The 24,325-nt window shown below is 47.8% G+C and overlaps 1 protein-coding gene across 3 annotated transcripts; it reads right to left on the bottom strand.

Moving 5' to 3' along the window:
- Window positions 1-1,980: 1,980 nt before the first annotated feature.
- fam120c (family with sequence similarity 120 member C) lies at window positions 1,981-23,854 on the bottom strand. 3 transcript variants are annotated; one of them, XM_060055407.1, is made up of 18 exons: window positions 23,763-23,854; window positions 22,099-23,640; window positions 20,209-20,455; window positions 19,784-19,866; window positions 18,995-19,123; window positions 18,718-18,817; window positions 18,469-18,542; window positions 17,494-17,768; window positions 17,237-17,399; window positions 17,057-17,140; window positions 16,516-16,687; window positions 16,111-16,360; window positions 13,428-13,542; window positions 10,670-10,879; window positions 10,147-10,414; window positions 9,013-9,148; window positions 8,806-8,869; window positions 1,981-7,722 (listed from the first exon to the last, which is right to left on the bottom strand). In XM_060055407.1, exons 2-18 carry the CDS (start codon window positions 22,606-22,608, stop codon window positions 7,465-7,467), a joined length of 3,138 nt encoding a protein of 1,045 aa, XP_059911390.1. In that variant the 5' UTR covers window positions 22,609-23,640; window positions 23,763-23,854; the 3' UTR covers window positions 1,981-7,464. The 3 variants fall into 3 exon arrangements, with proteins under 3 accessions (XP_059911390.1, XP_059911379.1, XP_059911400.1); XM_060055396.1 differs by having other exon boundaries at window positions 22,099-23,822; XM_060055417.1 differs by having other exon boundaries at window positions 10,174-10,414; window positions 22,099-23,822.
- Window positions 23,855-24,325: the final 471 nt, after the last annotated feature.

Genomic DNA, 24,325 nt, shown 5'->3' with positions numbered 1-24,325 from the left:
GTACAAAGAACACAAATCAATAAAGGATGTAAACTGCTACCATGTGGAAGGCAGTAAGTTGTATAGTTGCATCTCCTAAATGGGGCGGTGATATCCCACACCCCACAACAACACAACTTACTACCTCACCACAGTGCAGAGAAGACAAACACAGGGGAGTGCAGAACAAAACTATTGGAATCAGAATCTCGGGGAAGACCCAGGACTAGGAGGAGGTATTACATCTCAACACTGGCCTGGGAACGCCTCAGGATCCCCCGGTCAGAGCTGGTCAATGTGGAGGTCTGGGGCCCCCTGCTAGAGCTGCTGCCCCCACGACCCGACCCCGGACGAGTGGTTTGAAGATAAGAATCAGAATCCCAAGGATTCTCCTCCTAAATGAGGAGTCTCTTCGGCGCATCCCTCTCAGCTGGTTGCTTAGCTTACAAGTGGACACACAAAGCAGTTGACCAGGATCAAACTAGAACTTACTGAATCAATGAACACCATTGGAGTCACTGTTGTCCTGCTGGCGACGTTTGGTAGCCGTGAGAAAGACAGTAGACTGTATAGTTATCTCCCAGATCTGGTGTGATCCTAAAACTATACAAACTACTACCTCAGCCCACAGCTCCCACTCTGCTCCTCCAGTATCTTCACTCACTCACCCTGAGTGGAACGTTTGAATGAACACCCAACATGTGCCATTGCATTGCGTCCTTTCGTTGTCTGTTTATTGAAGCCATCATCAACGGGCAGCATCGGGCTCAGGAGGTAGAACGGGTTGGCTGGTAGCCGGAAGGTTGCTAGTTAGAGTGTCCCTGAGCCAGACGCCTAACTGCTCTTCACGAGCTGGCTGTCGCCCTGCGTGGTTGACTCCGGCCTCAGTGTGTGAATGTGTTGGTTAATGCTAGGCAATATTGTAAATCACTTTGAGTGGCCACTGGTTAGAAAAGCGCTGTACAAATGCAGTCCATTTACCATCCACTCACTGCAGCAGGACTCGACCGTCCGCCGGACCCCTCAGCGCCGTCTGATGCTGAACAAACCCTCCACCTGACCAAACAATCAATCATGGTTACATAGTGGCACATCTTCTCCCTCACCGTTTGTCACATCACCGAACTAGGGTGCAGTTCAATGTGACAAATAGCTGTCAGCGTACAAGTCCTAGTGCCCCGTATTTCTTTTATTTAATTTATATATATTATATATATGACCCAACTCATCCCGGCATGCCAGTTTCTACCGATGGGCGCTGACATGAAGCCCGGGCTCAGCTAACCCGCTCAATGGAGTAGCACCCAGCTCTAAGCTATTGTCGGCTAACGCCTTCTCCCACCTACAGCGTTTATTTTGAGGTAATTTACGTCCATCATACAACACAAATTGGCATACCTAGAAGCATTACTCATGCAAGGAACACTGGGCTGCCCGTCTATGCTTACCCTGCAGCCCCGAGATGCCGCTGAGCCCAGTAGCATAGCTAGCTGACAGCTAGGTCTGAGCCCAGTAGCATAGCTAGCTGACAGCTAGGTCAGAGCTAGCTTGACAGCTAGGTCTGAGCCCAGTAGCAGAGCTAGCTGACAGCTAGGGTAGGTGGAATTGGCGCGACCTCGAGCTTTAAGTATTATCCTGAAAACATACCTCAGAATAAAGGTTTTGGGTGTGCTCTGACCAGTGTCGTTAGTAACCACACTCAATTATTTCCCCAACGAGGCACCGTGGCGGATGCTTCTTCAGCGTACCCCCTCCCCAGGTGGCTCCCCGTATCATGCTCGCCATCTTTCCTGTAGAAGCGGGTGTGAACTCGTGTTGAAACATCTCGAGATTTAGCCAGTTCTCAAGCGCGCCGACAACGAGAACTTGACGCAGCCGTCACCGCGCCACTGATGAAAAGCATGCAACCCATCAAACTATGGTCTTTAAAAATACTTAGATTTAATAAAGACACTATCTTCTGGTCAATGTCACAGAAAACAAAGCTCATTAAAAGTCAAGTCAATTTTTACTAAAAGAATAAATTTTATTTCAGCACTGTAAGTCATTTCCCAACCAGTACAAACCCGACTGCCATCCTTGTCTCTTTCTGAGCCATCCCCCCCTCTCTGTGAGATCAGACCACCAACAGCCAGACGAATAATAAAAATAAAAAAAAGCTTCCTTCTTTCTTGCCTCTCTTCAAACAGTCTGGTGCTTCCATAATGCTAACAATGATGACAAATTATACCAACCATAATCATAACAGCGATAATGATAATAATCCTATAATAATATGAATAATTTCTTAAACCCTTTTTGCTGCAGAGCACAGGTAAATTTAGGTGGCCCGAGTTATTGAAGTATATGAATTGAAGGCGTGATACACATTACAACAGATGGCTCACAATGATCAACTTGAGACCCAAAGGGGGACAAAATTAGGTTGGGGTTGGTCGATTTGAGAGGGCGCAGAAGTATAGGGAGACAGACAGTATCGGGAGATTGCTAAAATGGGCAATTTGTGAGACAGCACAGAAAATGACAGTTACAACGTCCTAGAGTGGAACTGAACAGTGTTGCCTCTTCTCAAATTGAACGCCATACTTTGTACTTTTCTGGGACATTTGGCTCTCTTCACTCTTCTTGTAGCTCTGGTAAAAAGTGTCCCTTCAGATCAGACAGAGGAGGCCTTTATGCTATCGGGGCAGCGACACTGGTCCTGGGAGCCAGCACCAAGCTGCTCCCTCCACCATTGGCCCCGTTTCCCTCTGCCTAGAAGGAAGGTCTCACACATTCATATTGATGTTAATGCAAGGTGGGACCTGAGGAAAATGTGTTCTGCAAAATGGAATGCCAGGTCACTGGTAAAAAAAAAAGTGACCTGGTATTCCAGATCATCTCCTCAGATGAATATCAAAATATAGTTCATAGGTTTACGTTTTCCAGCTTTGAGATCAATAGGACTGCTAAAAGACGGCAATCTTTAATTTGGTATAATGTCCGCCAATTTTGTAACCTCAACTGCATTCCAATCCCGAACAGCGAGGACGATGGCGTAGTCTAAGTGCTGAATGCTACAAAAAGAAACATAAAGAAGTATAGGGAGGAACATTTTCCGTTACAAATGCAAGGAATTTTGTTCAAGATCTAATGTCAACTTTTACAGAGATTCCCACAGCTCTCAAGACCGTTCACTGAAGACCGTACCAATGAGTGTGGGCAGAGAAGAGAAAGATTTGTTTTACCAAAATCCTCACTAATCACTGATCGTTATCTTGGACATCACTCACATGCAGTGCAACTGGTCTTTGTCGTGTAATAAATTTGTGGCAAATTAAAACTCTCCTACCCTACACAATCCACAAAAACTTTCTCATGTCCACCGTCTTGTCTGTTTCCATTATATAATCTTAAAAAACAATGTCTGGAGGGCAAACCGTCTGTCAGGTATGATGGGTAGGGGGAGGTGCTATACTTTGGTACTCAGGTGTTCAGATGGGATGTGTAGCTGGTATGTACAAGGGCACACAATTCAGCTTTGAGAATGGGTTGACCATGAAATTGCTATAAGGGATAATATGAGAATCAAACATAGTGTGCAGACATCGATTTTCAATTCAAACGGGCAATACTTACGCACATAATAGCGGTGAGGTGGTCTAAAGATGCCATACAAAATACAGTTAAGGAAAATCGCAATCGTTACAGTTCAAATCTCTAGGTTGGCTAAGCGTATTTCAGTACTAACTGAAGCAATGGTAGGATTAGAAGATGTAATAACATTAAAAATAGTAAGAAAACACGTTTACACAATTGAATAAAACAGTTTAGATTTTTTTTCCTTTTTTTCAGACTGGCTAGATACATATAGAAACTGATTATCAATGTTAATATAACCTTTACCGTTAGTTGGGTTGATTAAGGGGCGGGGCAGCCCAAAGAGAAAGAAAACAGCCAATAGAAATGGTCCTAGGGCTAGAGGACGGGCAGAGAGAGGGAGAAGACGTGGAGACATGGTATAGGTTTGAGAAGAGGGGATGTGAATCGAGTGTGACTGCAATTTAAATCAGTAACCGTGTGTGCCTATGTGAGACTATTTGAATGGTGTAATCTATGGGGGAAAGACTGAAGAGAAAAGGGGACGTTTGGTATTAAAAAAAAACTGGGTAGAAATGAGGAAGGGGAGATAAGAAAAGGGGGGCGTGGTGAGAAGGTTTTAGGATTACAAGCATAAAAAAAAAAATCACTGATCAAATAGCTAGATCCCTAAAATGAGGACTAAAAAGGGACACTACGTCATGTATTGAATCGATTTTTAAATCCATACTAGCTAGTGTGTAACTTAGGGTATAACATCTATGCATTGTGTATTTTGTATATTGAATGTATGATAATGTGTTGGTGTGTGTGTGTGTGTGTGTGTGTATGTGATGGTACCACTTTCACTAACTGCGTTGCCAAGTAATCTGATGAACAGAAAGTTTCTCCACTGGGAACAAAAACTGCTCTCACTTCAGCATCAAAGGAGAACGTACCCCATTTCAACCAGATCTGTGAACGTTAAGCTGTGTGTCGGTGTGATGTCCTATATATGTGTGTGAGTGTGAGTTTGTGCGGATGCGTATGTGTGTAATTCTGTCCTCTGGCGAGCGAGTCACAAGCGGGAATCGTCAACCAGAAGATCTGGCTCGCACAGGAAAACAAGTCGTCTCCTAGTGTGTATCGTTGGAAAACACATACTTGTACTAATCTCAAAATGTTGAAAGCAGTCAAGTACATGACTCATAGTATTTCTAGACAGTTCTTTGGCTAGTTTTGATATATTCTCTAGCCTTGTATTCCTTGATTCAGAGTTCTCTATAGATTCAGACGCAGTGGCCTGCGCATCATCCAAGAACATCTCATCATCTATGATCAATCCCTACCATGAACGGCTACGATATTTGAAACCTTGGATTTCATTTGGTGTTGGTGAAAGAAACGGAGACCGGCCTAGCCCTGCAAGGACAGCCAGCCTCCGCCATAGCTGGTTCACCAGCCTGTCACTATAGCGGTTGTGTTGTATAACGGAGGATGTCGGACGTGACTACTGAAATAAATACAACACCCAAAAATGTTTCATCTACTGGAATGGTTCAAGAAAAAGGTTGCACTACCATCTGCTCATGGAGGTTGATAACGGACCAATGGAAGTGGATTAGGGATCAGTCTCAAACAAAACAGCTGCAGTTACACCCCCCCCCTCCCCATTACACTCCTGCTGCATAAGCATCCAGGGATCTACGGATGGATCTAAACCCTTTTGATGCAGAAGTGATGGGCCATCCTTAGAGGTTCTGCAACTGGGCTGCTGGTCGAGAACCACCCCAGACAGTTGTATTAGAAATGTATGAAGACGTTTAAGGAGGACTATTCTCCACAAAACAATGCAAGTGAAACCTTTTTCCTCAAGACCCCAGGCTATGCAGGGTGAGTAATCGATAGGCTATTGATTTTGAGTTGTGCATTCTTTAAACACGGTGTCTTCCTTCCTTCAACAATGTCAGGGTTCTTTAGTCGATTTTGTGGAACTTGAGTGCGCAAGTCATCAAGACGGTAAGAAAATAAGGTGCTTCTTGTTGACTTGCCTATCGAGTTCATGTTAATCCTTTTCTAATTGTCTGCATGTCTAAGCCAGTATGTCAATCTACTGGTATTAATGTTGGAACACAGTACTACAAACAGCGGATTAGGTCAATATTTTGCCCGTCTGGTCAAACCTACTTTGGGGGACATATTTTATCCTCAACAAACATAAGTGCTCTGATAAAAGAATATATAATCTTAAAAGTCTCAGATTGAGCGGAGGAACAGAGGTGAGCACGTGGCCCTCCTTGCGGTCATGTGACACGCATCCCGACCGCTGAAGTCCTGACTCAAGAGGCTGAGACACACAAGAAGGGATGGCCTTCCTGCCAATCTCAAGTGACACACCGAGCGCTGCTGTGCAATGGCTCTCGGTATCGGCCTATCACCAGGGCAACATCCACCATCAGAGGTTTAGTATCGCATGCCAGCTACTGGCCTGGTACGTAAGAACATTTGGGCTCTTCTTTGTCTGTAACTTAAAGCAATCCGTGTTTACTCTTCATGCCGAGTCTCAGGGTTGATTGCAAAGTATTAATCGGTTATTTTGTGGACATGCAAGCTAGTTTTGCCTAGCATCACATTTCATCTGCTATCTGGATAGCAGGATTATAACGTTGGCCTTGATTCCAGAAGGTGCCTTAGAGTTTTAGGAATATTTCTCTCAACTGGTAGCGGACTGTCCAGTGTGGCTGTGTGATATATATATATATATATATATATATGCATTCTATTTTTTTACAACAAAGGGCTCCTTCCTTGGAGACCACTCTGTTCACATTCGACATCTCTCCAATAGATCTCTACCTTAACATGTAGGTCTACTAGTAATGGTTTATCATGTAGGGGAGTAGGGGACATCCCTCGGACATCATTTCAGGGCTGATTCAAATTCCTCACCAGAAGATACAATAATAAGTGCTCTCTGTTGGGAGATACAATCAAAGCTTTTTTTCTAAGTAGGGCAAAGGGCAGGTTAAACGTAGTAATGCACTATTTTAGGGGATAAGGTGAAGACCTTTCGTACTTCTGGGCTTAAGGTGCATATATTTGTCAGGTCCTTCTGCACTACTAAGCGCTAGGCTATGCTACATTGGTCAATGTAAAGTACAATACCAGTACAATGATGGCGCAGAAGTGCTAAAGTAATAAAGCCAATTGATCTAAAAGGGCGAAGTAGTTAGCTGGCATGCTAGCAATCTATGTGTTCAGCGGTGTGGCGAACCCCTCACAGGGTGTCCAGCAGTGAGGGTTAGGATGAGGCATGTCAACAGCACGTGGGTTTGTTGAGGTCAAGACCTTCTTTTAAACCTCCAGTTCATATTCAGAGTGAGACTCTAAACAAGCATAGGACAGACCGTTGTGGTATTTGATAAACTCCCAGCGCATCTAAAAACCCAACAAGCCGAGATGCTGTCGTCATCGAAACCAAAGCCAATCACAGTCACCGTCGCCACGAAAGCCTAAAACACCTGTGTGTGCAAACACAGTGGGATCACTCAAATAAAATCCAAATGAATACCGGAACCCCTGGTACACAGGGGCCGGTCATCGATAGGGCCAGTGTGTGAAGGGTCACGGGTCTTTAAGCAGGGTGGGGCTGGTGGACATTGGGGAGTATATCTTGAAGGGGTGTATAGATTCATGGCTAAAACCGGTTTAGGAAACAATGTAAAAGCACATGAGAAACTGAAGTGGGGACAGCCAAGGGCTCCGAGCCGTCACGCAGGGCAGGCGAGGAGCGGGAGAGAGGCTTCCTCCTCCTCCTCCTCTGGGTGCGGGCGGCGAGCGGGTAGGTAACATAGGTCTACAAAACAGGGAAAGGCAGTCGAACACACGTCACTCCCCACAGAACCAGTGCATCCTGGGAGGGCGCCGTCACTCTTCCTTCTGTAGTGCACCGTCTGACGGGCAGTTTTCAAGGCAACAGGGGGCCTCCACCTCCACCCCCTCTGAATGGTTGTCTCTGCTGGCTAAGGCACATGGGGTTGGCTGGGCCAGGGGGGCCAGGTCCAAGGGCTGACCAGTGGCAGAGGCTGATGGGCTGCCGTTCAGCTGCTGGGTGGCCACCTCTGGGGTAAAGTCTGCCTCCTCCGAGGGCTTTAGGGGACCGCCTGCTGGAGGAGACGAGGACGTCTGGAGGGGACAGAGACAGAGAGGAGGGTCAGAGACAGACAGAGAGGAGGGTCAGAGACAGACAGAGAGGAGGGTCAGAGACAGAGAAGAGGGTCAGAGACAGACAGAGAAGAGGGTCAGAGACAGACAGAGAGGAGGGTCAGAGACAGACAGAGAGGAGGGTCAGAGACAGAGAAGAGGGTCAGAGACAGACAGAGAAGAGGGTCAGAGACAGACAGAGAGGAGGGTCAGAGACAGACAGAGAGGAGGGTCAGAGACAGACAGAGAGGAGGGTCAGAGACAGACAGAGAGGAGGGTCAGAGACAGACAGAGAGGAGGGTCAGAGACAGACAGAGAGGAGGGTCAGAGACAGACAGAGAGGAGGGTCAGAGACAGACAGAGAGGAGGGTCGGAGACAGACAGAGAGGAGGGTCGGAGACAGACAGAGAGGAGGGTCGGAGACAGACAGAGAGGAGGGTCAGAGACAGAGATAGACAGAGAGGAGGGTCAGAGACAGACAGAGAGGAGGGTCAGAGACAGACGGAGAGGAGAGTCAGAGACAGACAGAGGAGGGTCGGAGACAGACAGAGAGGAGGGTCAGAGACAGACAGAGAGGAGGGTCAGAGACAGACAGAGAGGAGGGTCAGAGACAGACAGAGAGGAGGGTCAGAGACAGACAGAGGAGGGTCGGAGACAGACAGAGGAGGGTCGGAGACAGACAGAGGAGGGTCGGAGACAGACAGAGAGGAGGGTCAGAGACAGACAGAGAGGAGGGTCAGAGACAGACAGAGAGGAGGGTCAGAGACGGACAGAGAGGAGGGTCAGAGACAGACAGAGAGGATGGTCAGAGACAGACAGAGAGGAGGGTCGGAGACAGAGGAGGGTCAGAGACAGAGACAGCGGAGGAAGGAAATGCCTTTCATACAACAGAACTGAAATCTTGGGGCTCCACATCACAGTGAATAACTTGAATTGTAAACCAACTACTGAACTAATGGCCCCCCTCAAGACCCACAAAGCCCCTCAAGGCCCTTCAACGGCAATGGCAGTGTCAATCAAGGCAACAATCAAGAGGGTAGGAGTAGTGGGGCTAGACTTCTTCACCTGTGGTCTATTGGCAGTAGCTTTTTTTCCTCCCCGTAGTTTTGCTGGAACCTCCTTTCCCCGTCTGTGGTGAATGGGTATTGAGGACCAAAACATGTCAGTGAGTACATCTGAAAAAGTACCAACCGATGTGAAGGGCATCAGAAGATCACTGAAAGCATAAACAATGAACGCTCAGAAAATAACCGTGGGGATGTTGGAACCTACCCTTTGCCTGCTCCGACAGACACCACCTGCATGTTGAACCCCCCTCTCCCACGGATTGGTTTGTTCCCCGCCCATTGACCCACCACCATGCCGGCTATCTCCAACTTCCCTCCTTGGGGGGGGATGGACTGAAGACCTGTAGCGAACAACACAGCAGCACTCAGGAAATTAAACTCAGGTTAAGAACTTTGGATGAATGCAGACAATAATATATTTGAAAGCCTACATAACTCTTGAAAGGACTTAAATTCTTAGAGCGGTTACTCGATGCATTAGCCGAGGTTCATACAGATTCTAATCAACCCGTTTCCCGTTTGGGATCAATAAACACGTTTAATCTCTCCATTCTTGTTGCACTTTTGTGAATACGCAGAATCATATTCAGTCGGTGACCAACGTCATCCTGTTGCGGCATTGATACTTTAGCACGGGTTCTAAAAGGTACGGCCACACTGAACGCATTATGCGCGTAACCTGCCGCTTGATCATTGTGTGTCACAAAAATGGTTCACGCGCCTACGCAGCTAGATGAGCCCGCCCAAAACTTATTTTCCCCCGCTACTTTTCTTTTGCTCCACAAACACGGCTGAGGTCACCATCATCGCTGCGCTGTATTTGTTGTGGGAGTTCGAGGAGAGTAGGAAACCCAAACACCGCTGTGTTTGGGTGCATGACATCCTCTGTAGGCGCTCACAGCTGGGTGAGTTTCACCACCTCCTCCAGGAACTCCGCCTGGATGACGGCCGGTTCCAGCGGTATTTTAGATTGACTGGGGCCATGTTCGATGACCTGCTAGCACTGGTTGGTCAGGACACCAACTACAGGCGCTCCAAATCAGCTGCGGAGCGCCTGTCCTCCGTCTCTCTGCCATTGACGTCGGGTCAAGCTCAACGCTGATTGGCTATCGCGGCAAAGCGTCAGGAGGAGCGTAAAAAGCGTGGGAGCGTAAAAAGCATTCAATTTTTGAACTCCGCGCGTAGGTGCGTTGGGCGCGTTATTTAGGTGCGTGAAACGCATCTAACGCACTGCTTTAGCGCGTGTGACGCATCTACGCTCCTACACCAATGCTTCCCTATGCGAAAATGCAGATTTTCTACACCTCTAATGCGCGTCACGTGTTCAGTGTGGCCGTACCTTTAGACCCAGGGAGCCAGTGTGTACCTGGGAAGGCTCTGGGCCGGTGCTGTGCAGGGTGGTGGGGGTGGTGGGGGTGGTGGTGCGGGGGCATGTTGCCCATCGGGCGGGGCGGGTAGAGGGGTGGAATGGGGTAGAAGGGGGGGACCATGGTGGGCGGCAGGAAGGCGGGGGGTGGGAGGGGAGGAGGAGGTGGGGGGGGCCGCGACAGGTTGATGCCCTCCAGGATGGCCTGACGCATCTTGTCCACCCTGGACACCAACTCCTCCTGCAGGACGAGCATGAAGCATCAGCAGCCTGACCCACCCAGGGCAGAACACACACGCCAACACACACACACGCGCACGCATGCCTGCATGTATATAGCAAAGAAGAATAAATAACTATATAAATATTTAACTAAGTATTTTATCTCTCCTTGTGAGCCATCCTTTGCAACTAACGAGTGACCAATAAGGGCAAGCAGTGTGATAGTAAAGGAACACACACACACACACACACACACACACACACACGGCCTTACCTGGCCCTCACACATGTCCAGCAGAGCAGCTCTGTCGCGGGCGGCCCGAGCCAGTTTGCTCTGGAAAAGTTTGCCGTCGAAGAAGCCCCACGGGCAGCAGTGTTCCCACGGCAACGGCTGGCCACACACATCATTGACAAAGAGCGCTGTGTCAACGCCCGCCATGAACAGAGAGGCCAGTTGTACCCCGCGGGCGTCCACCTTCTCCACCTAGAGCCACAACAGAAAGAAGTTACACTTCGGACCTGGAGAGAAGGTCAGCTTCAGCTTCCTTACCAACAGCAAAAGAGAATCAGAACAGCATAGCCGTCCACAGGTATTGGCCCTATCCCAGAATAAGTTTGAGCTCAGGTTTCTGGGAGAGTAACGCTATGAATCCCAATCACAGAAGGTCAACGACTGTCCTCTGAGGAGCAGGAGCAATGTTCTGCTTTTGTCCACAACGGTTAATCCACAAGCTTGTTAAATGTACATTTTCTCAAACAATACATGAAGCTAGACTTGCTACCGGGGTCTTTACAAATCCCAATGCTGCCAAATTCAGATATGAATTTATTACGATTACATTAATTTATTGTTGTGCACCAGACCTGCTTGCATGCCAATGCCGTTTGCTTTACATCAGAAACCCATCATAACAAGTATATTTCTTGTTATGAAGGCAAAGAAAAGCATTAATTGCTATCTGAGTGAGTGCGCAATGACCACCTGTTGTTGGAAGTCACTGGAGAGAGCAGCTTTAAGGTAGTAAATGCTGGTATGCATCATATTGTGGTTATTCATTTCCAAGTCGAACAATACATTCAAATACCGACAGAAAAGGTCAGAAACAACTGTGTTACAACAGAACATCTGATCCAGCAGTCCTACTGTGTTATAGCAGAACTTCTGATCCAGCAGTCCTACTGTGTTATAGCAGAACTTCTGATCCAGCAGTCCTACTGTGTTATAGCAGAACTTCTGATCCAGCAGTCCTACTGTGTTATAGCAGAACTTCGGATCCAGCAGTCCTACTGTGTTATAGCAGAACTTCTGATCCAGCAGTCCTACTGTGTTATAGCAGAACTTCTGATCCAGCAGTCCTACTGTGTTATAGCAGAACTTCGGATCCAGCAGTCCTACTATGTTATAGCAGAACTTCGGATCCAGCAGTCCTACTATGTTATAGCAGAACTTCGGATCCAGCAGTCCTACTGTGTTATAGCAGAACTTCTGGGGAGAGTTGGCGCATGGACTGGGTTGGAAACCAGGAACTGTAAGGGGCGGAGTTACATTTACATTTAGGGGATTCCATTCATTCACACACCGACAGTGGAATTATTGAAATTAATGAAGATCCCCAATATTCTTATTTATTGAGATGTGTTGATAAACGTTGATGGTCGGCTCCCAAGTTACATGACGCCAAGCATGGCCCAAAGAGACCTTGCAGAGATGCATTCAACATAAAATGCTGTGTAAAATTGCTAGGTTTGATTGACCTCTGAAATCTAGCGATAGTGAAAATTTGTTCAATTTAGTTTAATATTAGATTTCAAGGTCTGCTTGAGATTAAGGGTCAGGAAAATGTAAAACCAATGGGTGAACACGATTTAATATAGGCCTTCCCTAATGTAAAGGTTTGCTATATTCAGTTTCTCCATCCTCTATCGATGTCATACTGGCCCTACACCACATCTCCCTCTGAAGCATGCAGCCTGTTCCTTCCGAGTCCTTCAGTGTTGGGCTGCTTTAATAGAGCCGACACAACACTGAACACATCTAGGCAATGTACACATCAACTTCATTTATATACCACGGAAAAAGAAATAAAAGAAAGAAACTGCAGACTAGTACTTCATTTATCTTAAACAATGTCACAATGATTTGTGATCAAGTCTACCCCCTCACAAAATAAAGGGCACAAAGGATTTGGTCCATTAGAATATAGTATGATACTGATCTTAACTTGGACTAGAGGCAGTGACAGACGTTTCCTGAGAGTCCGCGGTGTAAGGAAACTAAGCATTTCATCAGTTAGTCAAAGATCAAGAAAAACAGTCAAATGGAGTTAGTTCAAATATAGGCGACTAGAAACTAAAAAGAGACACCTGGAAACGCTGACTTCCCACGCAATCACATCATAGTAGGGTTGATCACAACAAAATGGGTAGTAATTTGGTCCCGTTTTATTTATTGATCTGGGCGTCCTTCGAGGTTCAACCACGGCAGTGCAGCCCGTGTGCCTGGTACCGAGTTCGTCAGGCTTCAGCGGTCAGGATAAAACCGGATAGCATTTGCTTGTATTGCACTTGATGATCAGTGTGGTCCCAAGTCTCTTTATCGGGTCAGCTGCACAATCCATACGACTGAGTCTGTGGGGGGGACGTACAGCGTTTGGCCTGCGGATGGGGCTGAGGAGTCATGTTTGGAGCACTCCGGATCTGGCCGGGTCGAATGGGTCTGATTGCGGGCACCTGCACGCAATCAGACCTGCTAGGGGAGTGTGTAGCAGTACGTGGTACCGCTGTGGCACGCTGATGCTATTGACTGGCACGCCGTTATTATTTACTACGATTAAAACCGCCTTTTGCAAAGCACAACCCTGACTCCATCCACTCAGTACAAAGGAACTGTTGCAGAGTACATTCGACGATGATCGGGGATTGATCCTTTCAATTCAGACTTGGTCACCCCGGCCCCAGCCCCCACACCGGGGGGGAGAGGCTGCCGTGAGTCCCTACACCCCAGCCCTCACGCCGCGACGAGGGGCTCCTACCTTGAGCTCCTGCAGCTGGTCCGGTTCGTACAGCTGGTTGGAGACCGCCTGGGCCAGGAAGGCGTCCAGCTCATGTCTCTGCAGGATGCGCCCCCCAGGCCACTGCATCATATACCTGCAAGGGAATCAGCACGTCAACCCCTGAGCTTCAAGGCATGTGGAGGTTCCCCGAGGTAGAGCAATGGGCTAGGGTGTAGCAAGTACATGTTTTGTAGGTGGTGGAGTTGAGAAAATAATTGGGCTGATTTATAAGGTTTACACAGGGAGTCGGTGGATAGCTATGGTTATTGTATGGTCAATGTATTATTATTTATTATTAATGTCCGTACGGAAAAACGTTACTGTAAAGGGAAGGGTTTGGGACAACTTCAAAACAGGGGTCCAAATGACACACAATTTGGGGATTTGATTGCATAAAAAGGCTAAGCCAAAATCGATCTATGCAAAACATTTAGGAGACATTAGATCAATCACAAGTCTGTTCAGAAGGTTCCAGGAATAGTAGGGGCTAGATTTCCTGGTAACGGATACAACTAGGACCGCAAGCCGTAAGGAAAGGTATTCACAGCCTAGGGCTGGGCGATTAATCGAATTTTGATCGCGATTACGATTTTAGCGTCAAACGATCAGAAAATTAACATACCGTAATCGAGTTATCCGATTTTTTGTTAATTATTATTTTTTATTTTTTTATTATTTGTTAGTGATTTATAGAAAGGTCAGAACAGCTGGACACATATCTGTATATCATTTTAGATTGGAACATTTTATTTTTGACCATTTTGTGTATTTTTTTAAGGCGTGATTTCAAAGTTCTCAGTTACAACGTTTTTTTTGGGAGAGACATGGTGAATAAATACAACACGTTTTCAGACTCAAAGATAATCGTTTGAATAATCGTGATTTCAATATTGACCAAAATAATCGTGATTATGATTTTTCCCATAATCGAGCAGCCCTACATACTAGGGCCTGACCGATATTGATTTTTGAGTGCCGATGCCGATTATTTTCAGAGAAAAATTACGATTACAATTTAATCGGCCGATTAAAAAAAAAAAAAAAAAAAACAACATAAAACGTAGTTTTTGATACCTTAAATATACTTTAAACACTTTTGACGAATATGTGAATTGAATGCAGAACCTTTGAGTGTTTTAGAATACATTTACAGTCAAAAATGAGTGTAATGTAAAATGTAAAATAAATAACTAACTCCCAATGTGCTGCGCTCGTGAGCAGTGACTAACACGTGCGTGCTGAGCAGTATGGTCTCACCGTTAGAGTCTACAGTATAACAAATTAACATGGCCTGGGACCTAAAGAAAAACAGGCACAACATGCTCAAACAACGCGTCTTGTGTACATTGGTGAGGTGAGCGCGCAGCTGCCTGAGCGAGCGTGCTTTCATGTTGTACGGTAAAATTCAATCTCCTCTTTTTTACTCCAGCTAAAGTTGTTAGTTAGCAAGGCGAGTAGGAGCGCAATCTGCAGGATACTAATCGCAATAACATTTATAAAAAAAAATAAAAAAAATAAAATCGGTTGTAATCGGCGTCTTTTTGGCCGATGCCGATTATTTTCAAAAAGGCTATAATCGGCCGATTAAATCGGCAGGCCGATAAATCGGTCGGGCCCTACTACATACAACACCGGCCCTCTCCGGCCTCAGCCACCGTCAAAGGAGAGGGCTCTCCGTGTCTACGCACAGCACTTTACGGAGGACTATAAATCCACCTTTACCCTGCTGTCGAGCCCCCTTCCTCGTCACGGATGACCCCGACATCGTGGTTTCTTTTTCAGATGCTGTATCATCACGTGGTGCTCCCGGGCCGCGCCATTTCTCTTTTGCAAAGATTGCAACTAACACACTTTTAGCTTTATGCATTGTAAAGTGCTCCCACACTTTGGACGATTTCGGTTGAAAAAAAGAATTCCGCCTCCGCAATGTTTAATGTCCATTGTCCAACATACTCACACTATAGCGGGCGGAAGGCTTCACTGTGGGCGCTCATGAAGCATGGAGCTGTCTGCGTCGGGTTCTGTAAACAGTTCGGCGCCTACGAGTGACTTATTAATCACGTGACTCAACGAATCGATTGCCAAACCAAACTCATTGCCAACGCTTTTAACAATCGATTTCATCGATTCGTTGTTGCATCCCTAGATTAAACTACAAAAAGCAATACGGCACAAAATATTACAGAAAACGTTCAATTGCTTCACTTGTTGAAAGCAATGTGTATGGCTGTCTGTCCGCATAACTTAAATACCACGAGCAGCGTGTGAACGCAACGGATTGTGGGTATTTTGGCTCGTTGAGGACGACCATTGATGCATCCTTGAAAAATCTCGGAATTCTCAAAAACAAAGGACGCAAAAAGGGCACAAATTTCGAAGTGTTCTTAACATCGGAATAGAGCTTGTTGGCGTTCTATGACGTAGCGTCCTTAAAAGGGTGGCCGTTGAGCATGCTTCCTTCACATTGGGAAACAGTCTCTATGAAGTCTGTCCCCGAGTGACTCGTGGGAAGTATTGGTTTGACATTTTGTATTTGTGTTATTGTGCCCCCTACAGGCGAATTGGTGACAAGTGTTTAATGGAGCAGCAGGTTCAGCGGGCCCTACCTCAGAAGCAGGTGCAACGGGGGCCCTAACTGAGCAGCAGGGGGAGGGGGGCCTACCTGAGCACGCAGCACATGAGCAGCAGGTGTTGCGGCACCTGAGCCGGGTTGAGCAGGGCCGGGCAGTCGGAGCGCAGGCAGGCCAGGAAGGCCCTGGTCCGCCGGGAGCGGTCCTCGCTGGCGCGGCCCAGCCACAGCCTCCGCAGGTTGGGGCAGGTCCACTCCCGGAAGCACATGGCCGGGACCAGCTCCGGGGTGAGGGCTGACTTGGCCTTGCCGCTGCTCCACTCCTTCACGATCACTGGGGGAACTGGGGAGTGGCACACGTGACCAATGAGTAACATCTCATTCATTTTACCGACTGAACCACAGCAGCAACCTTAAATCCATACGCACGTAACAATACCTCCCTCTTTCTTCCACCCCCCCCCCCCTACCATCCCGTCACTCCCCAGCGACCCTCACCCTCCACAGGCCCCCTCTTGCGCATGGCCAGCCTCTCCAGGCGCCGGTGGGTCTCCGCCAGGCTGAAGAGGACGCCGTAGGAGTACTGCCGGGCGGCCCGGAATAGCAGGGAGGCGGGCGGCAGCTCAGCGTTGCACTCATCCTCTATGCACACTGGCATCTTCATCTCTCCCTGAGGAGGAGGAAGAGGAGGGAGGGAGGGGGACAGGTGGATTCTGATTTACTTGAGCTTGCATGGGACAGCCTCGGCCTGTTTGCATGTGGGGCGACCGGAGAGGGGCTGCGACTAAGGCAGGGGGGGGGAAACACAGCTAGCAGACGCAGCCGCACCTCCCAGCTGTACCGGTGCCCTCGAATGTGGATCAAGAAAAAAAAAAGCAGGCAATGGTTCTAACTCTCCTTTACGGAAACGCTGAATAACAGAGGCTAAACAACTCTGTTTACTGCTGCTGAAGTAATGATTGGGAACATTCTGAAAAAGGATGATCCATAATATTCTATTCAGAAGCAAAGTAGTCAGTAATAGGACATGTTTCTGTACCTTGGTCAGTATGTGGAAAATCTGGGGGTACATTAGCCCTCTGCGATGTCTGTGCTCAGCAACACGAAGTACCTCCGCACTGACCTGTAAAACAACGCGTCAGTCAACATCCACGTCCACACAAACATCCACCCACCCACACCCGCACCCACACCCACCCGCACCCACACCCACACCCACCTGAGGCAAAGGGGGTGTGGTTATGTCCATGTGACTCCTTGTTGCCATAGACAACAGTGACGGAATGTTCGAACCACTCCCATTGCCATGGGAATTGTCTCCAGGGGCTGAACCTCCTCTGGAAGAAGGATCCTCCCATCTTGAAGATTTGTCCGTCAAATGGCTGTGGAGAGAACGGGGTGAAACAGCACCAGTGAGTATTGAATCAAGTCTCCAAAATGACAGAAAAATTGAATTTCCTATTTGCTTTTTCGTACTTAGCGTTGGTGTCGTTGGGTTCGTCTCCATCGGAGGAGGAAGAGGGAGAAGGGGAGGGGACAGACTGGGCTCCGGCATGGTGATTGGGTAATCTGCCGCCCCCCTGGGTGGAATCGTAGGGAGCCGACCAATCAGCGAAAGGCATCTTTCCCGTTAGTGAATCGTTACAGTCCTGCATGAGAGGCGGTTGGCCCTGGAATACAAGGTTGGAGCCAGGTCCGTATGGAGCGTTTTGAAAGGGTGGCTTCAACCCTGGAACCTGGGGGGGAGGAAACTGTAGCAGAGAGGGGGCGTGTCTTAACAAGAGGAGAACCCGGGCCAAAGTGATTCAGTGTCTTGAGTGCAGTTGAAAGCAAAGGGAAGGTCCTGTTACAAGTTACACTGAGCCCCGCTCTCCCCGCTATAAATGTTTCAAAAAGCACACGTTAAGGCAAGCCCACACCGGACCGAAAATCGGCGTCGGTGAGGAAATCGGCGCCGGTGACACGAGTCTATTTGGTGTGGTCGCTCAAATCGGCCACGGCGGCGTTCATTTCAGCCGATTCAACATGTGTAATCGGCCATTCGAGTCGGTCATTCTTTTACCATTCTGATTGGTGGAGGGCTAGCAGCTTGACTAGCGAATCAGTGAAGCCCGGAAGTGAGGATGGTAAACATACCAGATAAACAGTGTAATCTAAGACGAGGACCTGCTACTTCCGGTTTTCGTGTTTTTTGGCCCACAATACAGATTAGCGCCGCCTGTTGTTTTGGAGACATTACATCTCGCGCAAGCGTGGAACGTACGGCGTCGGCTGTAATCCCGTAGGTGTGTACCGCCCGTGTCGGTGTTCCGAGTCGGCCAGATTAAATAGCCCGACGTCATTTACCGACGCGAATCGGGCAGTTGGTCCGGTGTGGTTGCCTTTACAGTCGAGTAAGCTGATTTACAGTCACAACACAAGAAGATAGAAGGATTGGGAGTGGATTCGAACCTGGTTCTTTCCAGGTTGCATGGGTCCCATGTGACCAGGTGGTCCACCAAATGGATTGGGTCCAAAGCCAGGTACTGAACACGCAACAACATAATAAAACAAAGTTAATTTAGCACACATCCTCAGATTTAGATGTTGGAAAATCAAGGGTCGCCGGGAGGTAAGGCCTCACACTGCACTCACAGACCCCTCCTACAACATGTTCCTCACACTCTTCTCACGCCTTTAACAAAAGGGAGCGCTACTTACAAATGAAGGAGGGCCCCATGTTGAGTGTTCGTGGTTTGGAGGCAGCAGAAAAATACTCCACAGCTTTCTTAAAGCGCTCCACCTTGTCCTCCATGCGAGACTGCAGGAGGGAAAGACATGGATTAACCCACAGCCAAGGTGTGGCTTCATGGCGCAGAAGCCCACCGATTTATACGAGCTGCTGGTCCGAGCAGCCACAACAAATCCACACTTATGCATTCGGCACATCAGTAATGGCCGAGGTTGGATCACCCGCCCCTGTGTGTTGGCGTCTTACCTGGGACTGCTTGAAGACGTCCCTGGCGATGGCATCCAGGTTGCCGAGGTCTTTGATGGAGGAGACGTACTCTGACACAGCTTTGATCACCACCTCGCAGGGCGGCAGCACCAGCTGATGAGCCCGCACCTGCAGCAAGGGGGAGAATATCAACCACTTGCCTTTGCTGATTAGTTTCAGTTGATTAGTCTTCAGAATATCACAGAGTAGATTAGGTTCTTTATAAAGAAGTGAATAAATAATACCATTTAGCCAAATAACGCCCCAAAGAAGTGCCCTTGTTTGTTTTTAGTACAACAGAAATTCTAATTCTGTTCAGGGTTATCAAGGAGTACTTTAAGCATCAGTCAATTAGGTTCCATGTCATCCATCGCAAACTCGCGTCATTTCAGTCTATATATTTGCTTCTACTCCTTCAAGCCGTTAAATTGAGGGAGTCTGTTCCCCTGCCTGGTTTCCAAATACCATGCGCTCAGCTCATGTGGACCAGCCAGTGAGGCATTACTGTACACTGACCTAACGGAGCATTTCAGACTTTGAGCAAGTACGGGGGTGGTAACTTAGTCTCTGGGTGAACACGACAATCCAGAGTCTTTCCAAGAAGGACTTTTATTAGCTGACTTTGAGATGATTTCCTGACAAGATATGCATTAGTGTGTAGTAGATAAATAAATACAATTAATAACGCACTTTACATCAACATCCCGGTGATATGCCATCACCCCTTTACATGAAAGGCCTCTGCAATGGCTTTTCTTGTGGCATTAGTCCTCACGCCGTGCTATGTACCTTGAGAGAAGCCAGTGGGTGTTCTGGTCCCAGCAGGCTCCAGTGGAAGGCAGCAAGGTCCTCGTCAGGCAGAATGTGATTCCCTACAGGAAACACAAACCGCTTTCTCAAATGTTTGCTGTGTCAACAAAGGAAGGCAGACGTCTAAGAGGACGGCCCAACGTGTGCTAGCTAAGGATATTATCTTTAAACAACCACGCTTGACCGTCCATGGAGATGCAAGTACTGGTCAGTAAAGGATATGTCCTGATTGGAAAGTTATTTCATGTTTTATCTCAGGTCTGCACTGAGCCAGAACATTGACTCGTGTTATAAGTGAGGGTATAGCTAGCAAGATGGTGGACTCAAAATGCAGAGCTTACTTTCAGAACCTGGAATGTCTATCTCCGGTGTTTGTATAGGTGTGTGTGCACAGCTGCCCGTACCTAGTAGTGCAGCGAAGCAGGGCAGGTGCTGCGTCTTCAGACCCAGCTGCCTGGCTGCCTCAGACAGTAGGTACTGATGTGTGGTGAGGTTCTTGCCGTTCCAACTCAGTTTGAGCGCGTGGGATGAGAAGTAAGCGGGCACATTGCAGAGGGCGAACTCAGAGTCCTGAGCTATGAGGCCAGCAAAGCCAAAGTCCCTGTAGAGAGACAGCACCTCCTGGTGGTGATCCTCCAGCGTCTGGACGACCTGTCGACGGAGAGGGGAAAGAGCTACTGGTCTGCACCGGGAGGAGCTCACATCTTATTGAGGAAGAGGGGACACGACCCTCAACAGGAGGTTGATATCAGAAATATACTGATGTCATGTGTGCATATGAGCCCACCGCCATTTTTTACTTAAATAAATAAACACTATTTAATAAGGACAATTGTAAAGTCGACAACTGAATATTGTATGCAATTAGAAATATTAGTATTTTTATTACTATTGCTATAAACTATTTATAGTAGTACATAATATAGTAAACGACTCTGTGTACAATGGAAAATGTCAGTATAAGGCGCCAAGATAGTGGCATCAAATGATAGACACTATCTATATATCTCTGTATATCTTTGCATGTAAACGGGATATATAGATATGAAAGTAAATATTAGAACATGATATTGCGATGAAGATAGCTGCTAAGCAACAACATTCTGTCCATCAGGCGATCATTTGTGTTGTTGAAACAGCATCATGTCTGCATGTTAACAAGGCCTCCTAAAATACCAGTCCTTGGTCAACATCATGTCTCACACACACATATCAAATTAAGTAATGGCTGGTGAATTGTAATATTTATATTCGAATCCATTAACTATACATCGAACTAAATAAGTATATTCTGTCATAAAGGTCTTATATATGAGTTGGTGGCCTACCTGACAAATTGTAGAATAACTCTTATTCTGTACAATGAATGCATATATATCAGACTAGACAAACTCGATTTCACCCAGGAGCCTTTACATGAAGGTCCCTGAAGTAAAGGGGCCTTTAGGAAAGGTTCAGCTAGAGAGGCGAGATATACGACATTGTAGGAATGTGATAAAGGCATTTCTGGGAACCCTGGCAAAGGGTGCACTGAACCATGGTAACATAATGAATAATATGGCTTAACCACCGCAGGAGGCAAGAAGTGCATTTCATGCAATTTTAAACCGAATTTCTCATGTGAATAACCAATTGATATCCCCTTTGGAAATACTAGGCTAGGAATAATCACTTGTTTCTAAAGCCGTGGAACAGATTCGAGGCTAAGTGGCTGCACAAGGAGCCATTTCACAAAGACATTACTAATTATAGCAATGTATGGGTCAATTATGTCTGCCAATCCATTTGTTTATTATCGTAATCTAACTATATCATCTAAAATGATATATTAAGTAACATTTTCTTTTTACAAAATTTAAAACAATTTCCATTTAAAATGGACCCAACATTATGAACCAGCCATTACAAATAAGTGTAATCGACCAGCAGTCTATTAATAGTCCCCTACTCAGCAGCGAAACAATGTGTAAGGTTCAGTGGGTTCATGTTATGTAATGTATATGCTGTGCTGCACAATACACATACCTACTCCCTGAGAATCACCACGCTGAGGCGGACCAGCCAGTAGCTGGTCCTTAAAAGCAGTCAACTAATGCACGTAGAGTATTTGGACTGCTGATGCTCCCCCACTTGGGACATGTGATTAAATTGACCTATAACATTGATTATAAATTGCCATTTAAATTATCAACTTTCAATATGAAGCCATTTATTTATTTCATAGTGAAATTGGCTGATGAGTCGTGCGACGCAGCGATATATCCAAAGAACCAGGGCCGAGCCGAGGTACTCACCCGCACTCGGAAGCGGAACATGGCGAGGCGGACACAGTGGCTGAGGCAGGCCGGGGGCAGAAACCAGGCCCGGGGAGGCGGGGTGGCCTTGCTGCCGACGTGGTTGACTATGAGCTGGGCCGTCTGCCGCTGGCCCTGAGCTCGCCGCGCCCACTCGGGCCAGCGCTCCTTTCCGAGGGTGCCGTTGAACACCACGACGAGCTCCAGGCCCCCCTGGTACAGACAGGCCTGTGAGAGAGCGGCCAGGTAGCCCAGCATGGCGTTCCACTCCCCCCCGCACACCCAGTCCGTCTGGTAGCCGCCGTACAGGCGCTGCAGGCCGGAGTCCGCGTCGATTAGGATCCTGGCTGGCGGAGGCGGGGGAGGCATGGGCCCTGGATGGTGTGGGTGGTGGTGATGGTGATGAGGGGGCTGGCGGCCCACGGTACGGGCCAGCTTTAGGAGGTCCACCGGGACCGCGGCCCCGGGGCATCGCTTCTCTAGATACTCCTGGAAACCCTGCACTCCCATGACGGTGTTGTTCAGCCGGTGTGTGTGGCCGGGAGGCGGCTCCGGGTGGGTTCTGTACGCCGTGGTGGTGGTGTGATGGTCGGCTAGCTGTGCACTGGGGGCCAGCTAACCAGTCTCTGGGGGAGTGGATGAGGAGGAAACCAGCTAACCAGTCCCAAGGGTAGTGGATCAGGATGTAAGCTGCTAACCAGTCTCTAGGGAAGTGGATCAGGAGGTAACCTGCTAACCAGTCTCTAGTGTAGTGAACCAGGAGGTAACCTGCTAACCAGTCTTTAGTGTAGTGGAACAAGAGTTGACCTGCTCAACAACTAGGTTAACTAGGTAACCGGCGGATCAGAGGGCCAAAGGTTTGACCACGCACACTTGTGAATGAATGTATTAGACTTGACACTGATTTAAAAAGGCCTGATACTAGTCTGAGATGTGGTACTGTTGGCCTAGGTCCGGTGGGCCTGTGTCCTGTGTCCTGGAGGACTCTAGTCCATCCCAGAGTTGATCTGGTAGATCGCCAGCAGCAAGGCCAGTCCAGCTAGCTACAGCTAGAAAAGTTTACAGCTCGCCCAGCCCCGTAGCTTGTCATCTAGATAACGGGAGGCCAAATAGATCAGCAACTACAGTTGCCAACACCAACAAGATCGTTGACGTGACAACTAAATAGCATATGTTTTAAGAAATACTCCTAATAAAACCCTTTAGATTGAACACCAGACGGAAAACTACGCATTAGTTAGCCGAAATGTTAGCTCTGGCTGCTAACCGTACGGACTGATGACAGCTAAACTAGTTGATATCAATGTGGCGAAATGGAGCCGATTCCGCGTTTTTATGCGTATTTGTCGCTTGTTTTTTCTCGTGGAGGTGTAGTGGAGTATCGGATGAACCCGAACCAGGCCGCAGGAGCCCGACACGGTGGCGGCGGTACGAGGCTAACTCTCCCGCTAGCGGCTAGCTGCTGTCCCGGCGTGATGGACGCGTCCTCTCGGGGAGACGGGGAGACAGGTCCGGGGGGGAGACAGGGCCGGGGACACGACGCTGGACGGGGTGGATGAAGAAAGAAAAGAAAAACAACGAAAATAAAATAAAAATAAAAGCCCGATGGTGCCTCCCTCGCTTTCTTCCACACTCACGACTTCATGTTGCGGAGGGGAACATACTTCCAAGCGACATCAGCCATCTTGCGCCTTCCTCGCGGACAGCAGAGTGGGAGGAGGCGGAGGGAGGGAGGAGGCGGAGGGAGGGAGGGAGGGAGGGAGGGGGGGGGGAAAGAGAGAGAGAGAGAGAGAGAGAGAGAGAGAGAGAGAGAGAGAGAGAGAGAGAGAGAGAGAGAGAGAGAGAGAGAGAGAGAGAGAGAGAGAGAGAGAGAGAGAGAGAGAGAGAGAGAGAGAGAGAGAGAGAGAGAGAGAGAGAGAGAGAGAGAGAGAGAGAGAGGGGCCATGTAGCTCGGGTTACGCTGAGAAATGTATTTATAAAACTACGTTTTCCAATCAAATATATCCTGTTGAGCGGTGACTGGCCCCCAGCTCTCTGAGGGAAGAGAGAGAAACACGCTTTGGTCCAAACGGGATTAATTTTAGTTTGTGAATAGTATGTATTCTGCACGTAGGCAGCGAGATGCAAACCATCGCTCATCACCACACACATCTGACTTCGGAAAGTGGATGCAGCATGTTCTGTTTAAAGTTTTTGAAACCACTTACGATTACGTCCGGTTCGATAA

Source organism: Gadus macrocephalus, chromosome 1, assembly GCF_031168955.1.
Source record: "Gadus macrocephalus chromosome 1, ASM3116895v1".
Lineage (NCBI taxonomy): Eukaryota > Metazoa > Chordata > Actinopteri > Gadiformes > Gadidae > Gadus > Gadus macrocephalus.
The sequence above is the reverse complement of the archived record's forward strand: the minus strand, read 5'-3'. Positions and strand labels throughout refer to the sequence as shown.

Excerpts from the sequence above, each read along its gene's own strand:
- fam120c (XM_060055407.1), bottom strand. The coding sequence starts at position 22,608 with ATGGGAGTGCAGGGTTTCCAGGAGTATCTAGAGAAGCGATGCCCCGGG. Across the intron at positions 19,124-19,783 it reads ACCCACTGGCTTCTCTCAAG|GTGCGGGCTCATCAGCTGGT; the intron begins GTACATAGCACG and ends CCCTTGCTGCAG. Across the intron at positions 10,415-10,669 it reads TGGACATGTGTGAGGGCCAG|GAGGAGTTGGTGTCCAGGGT; the intron begins GTAAGGCCGTGT and ends CTCGTCCTGCAG.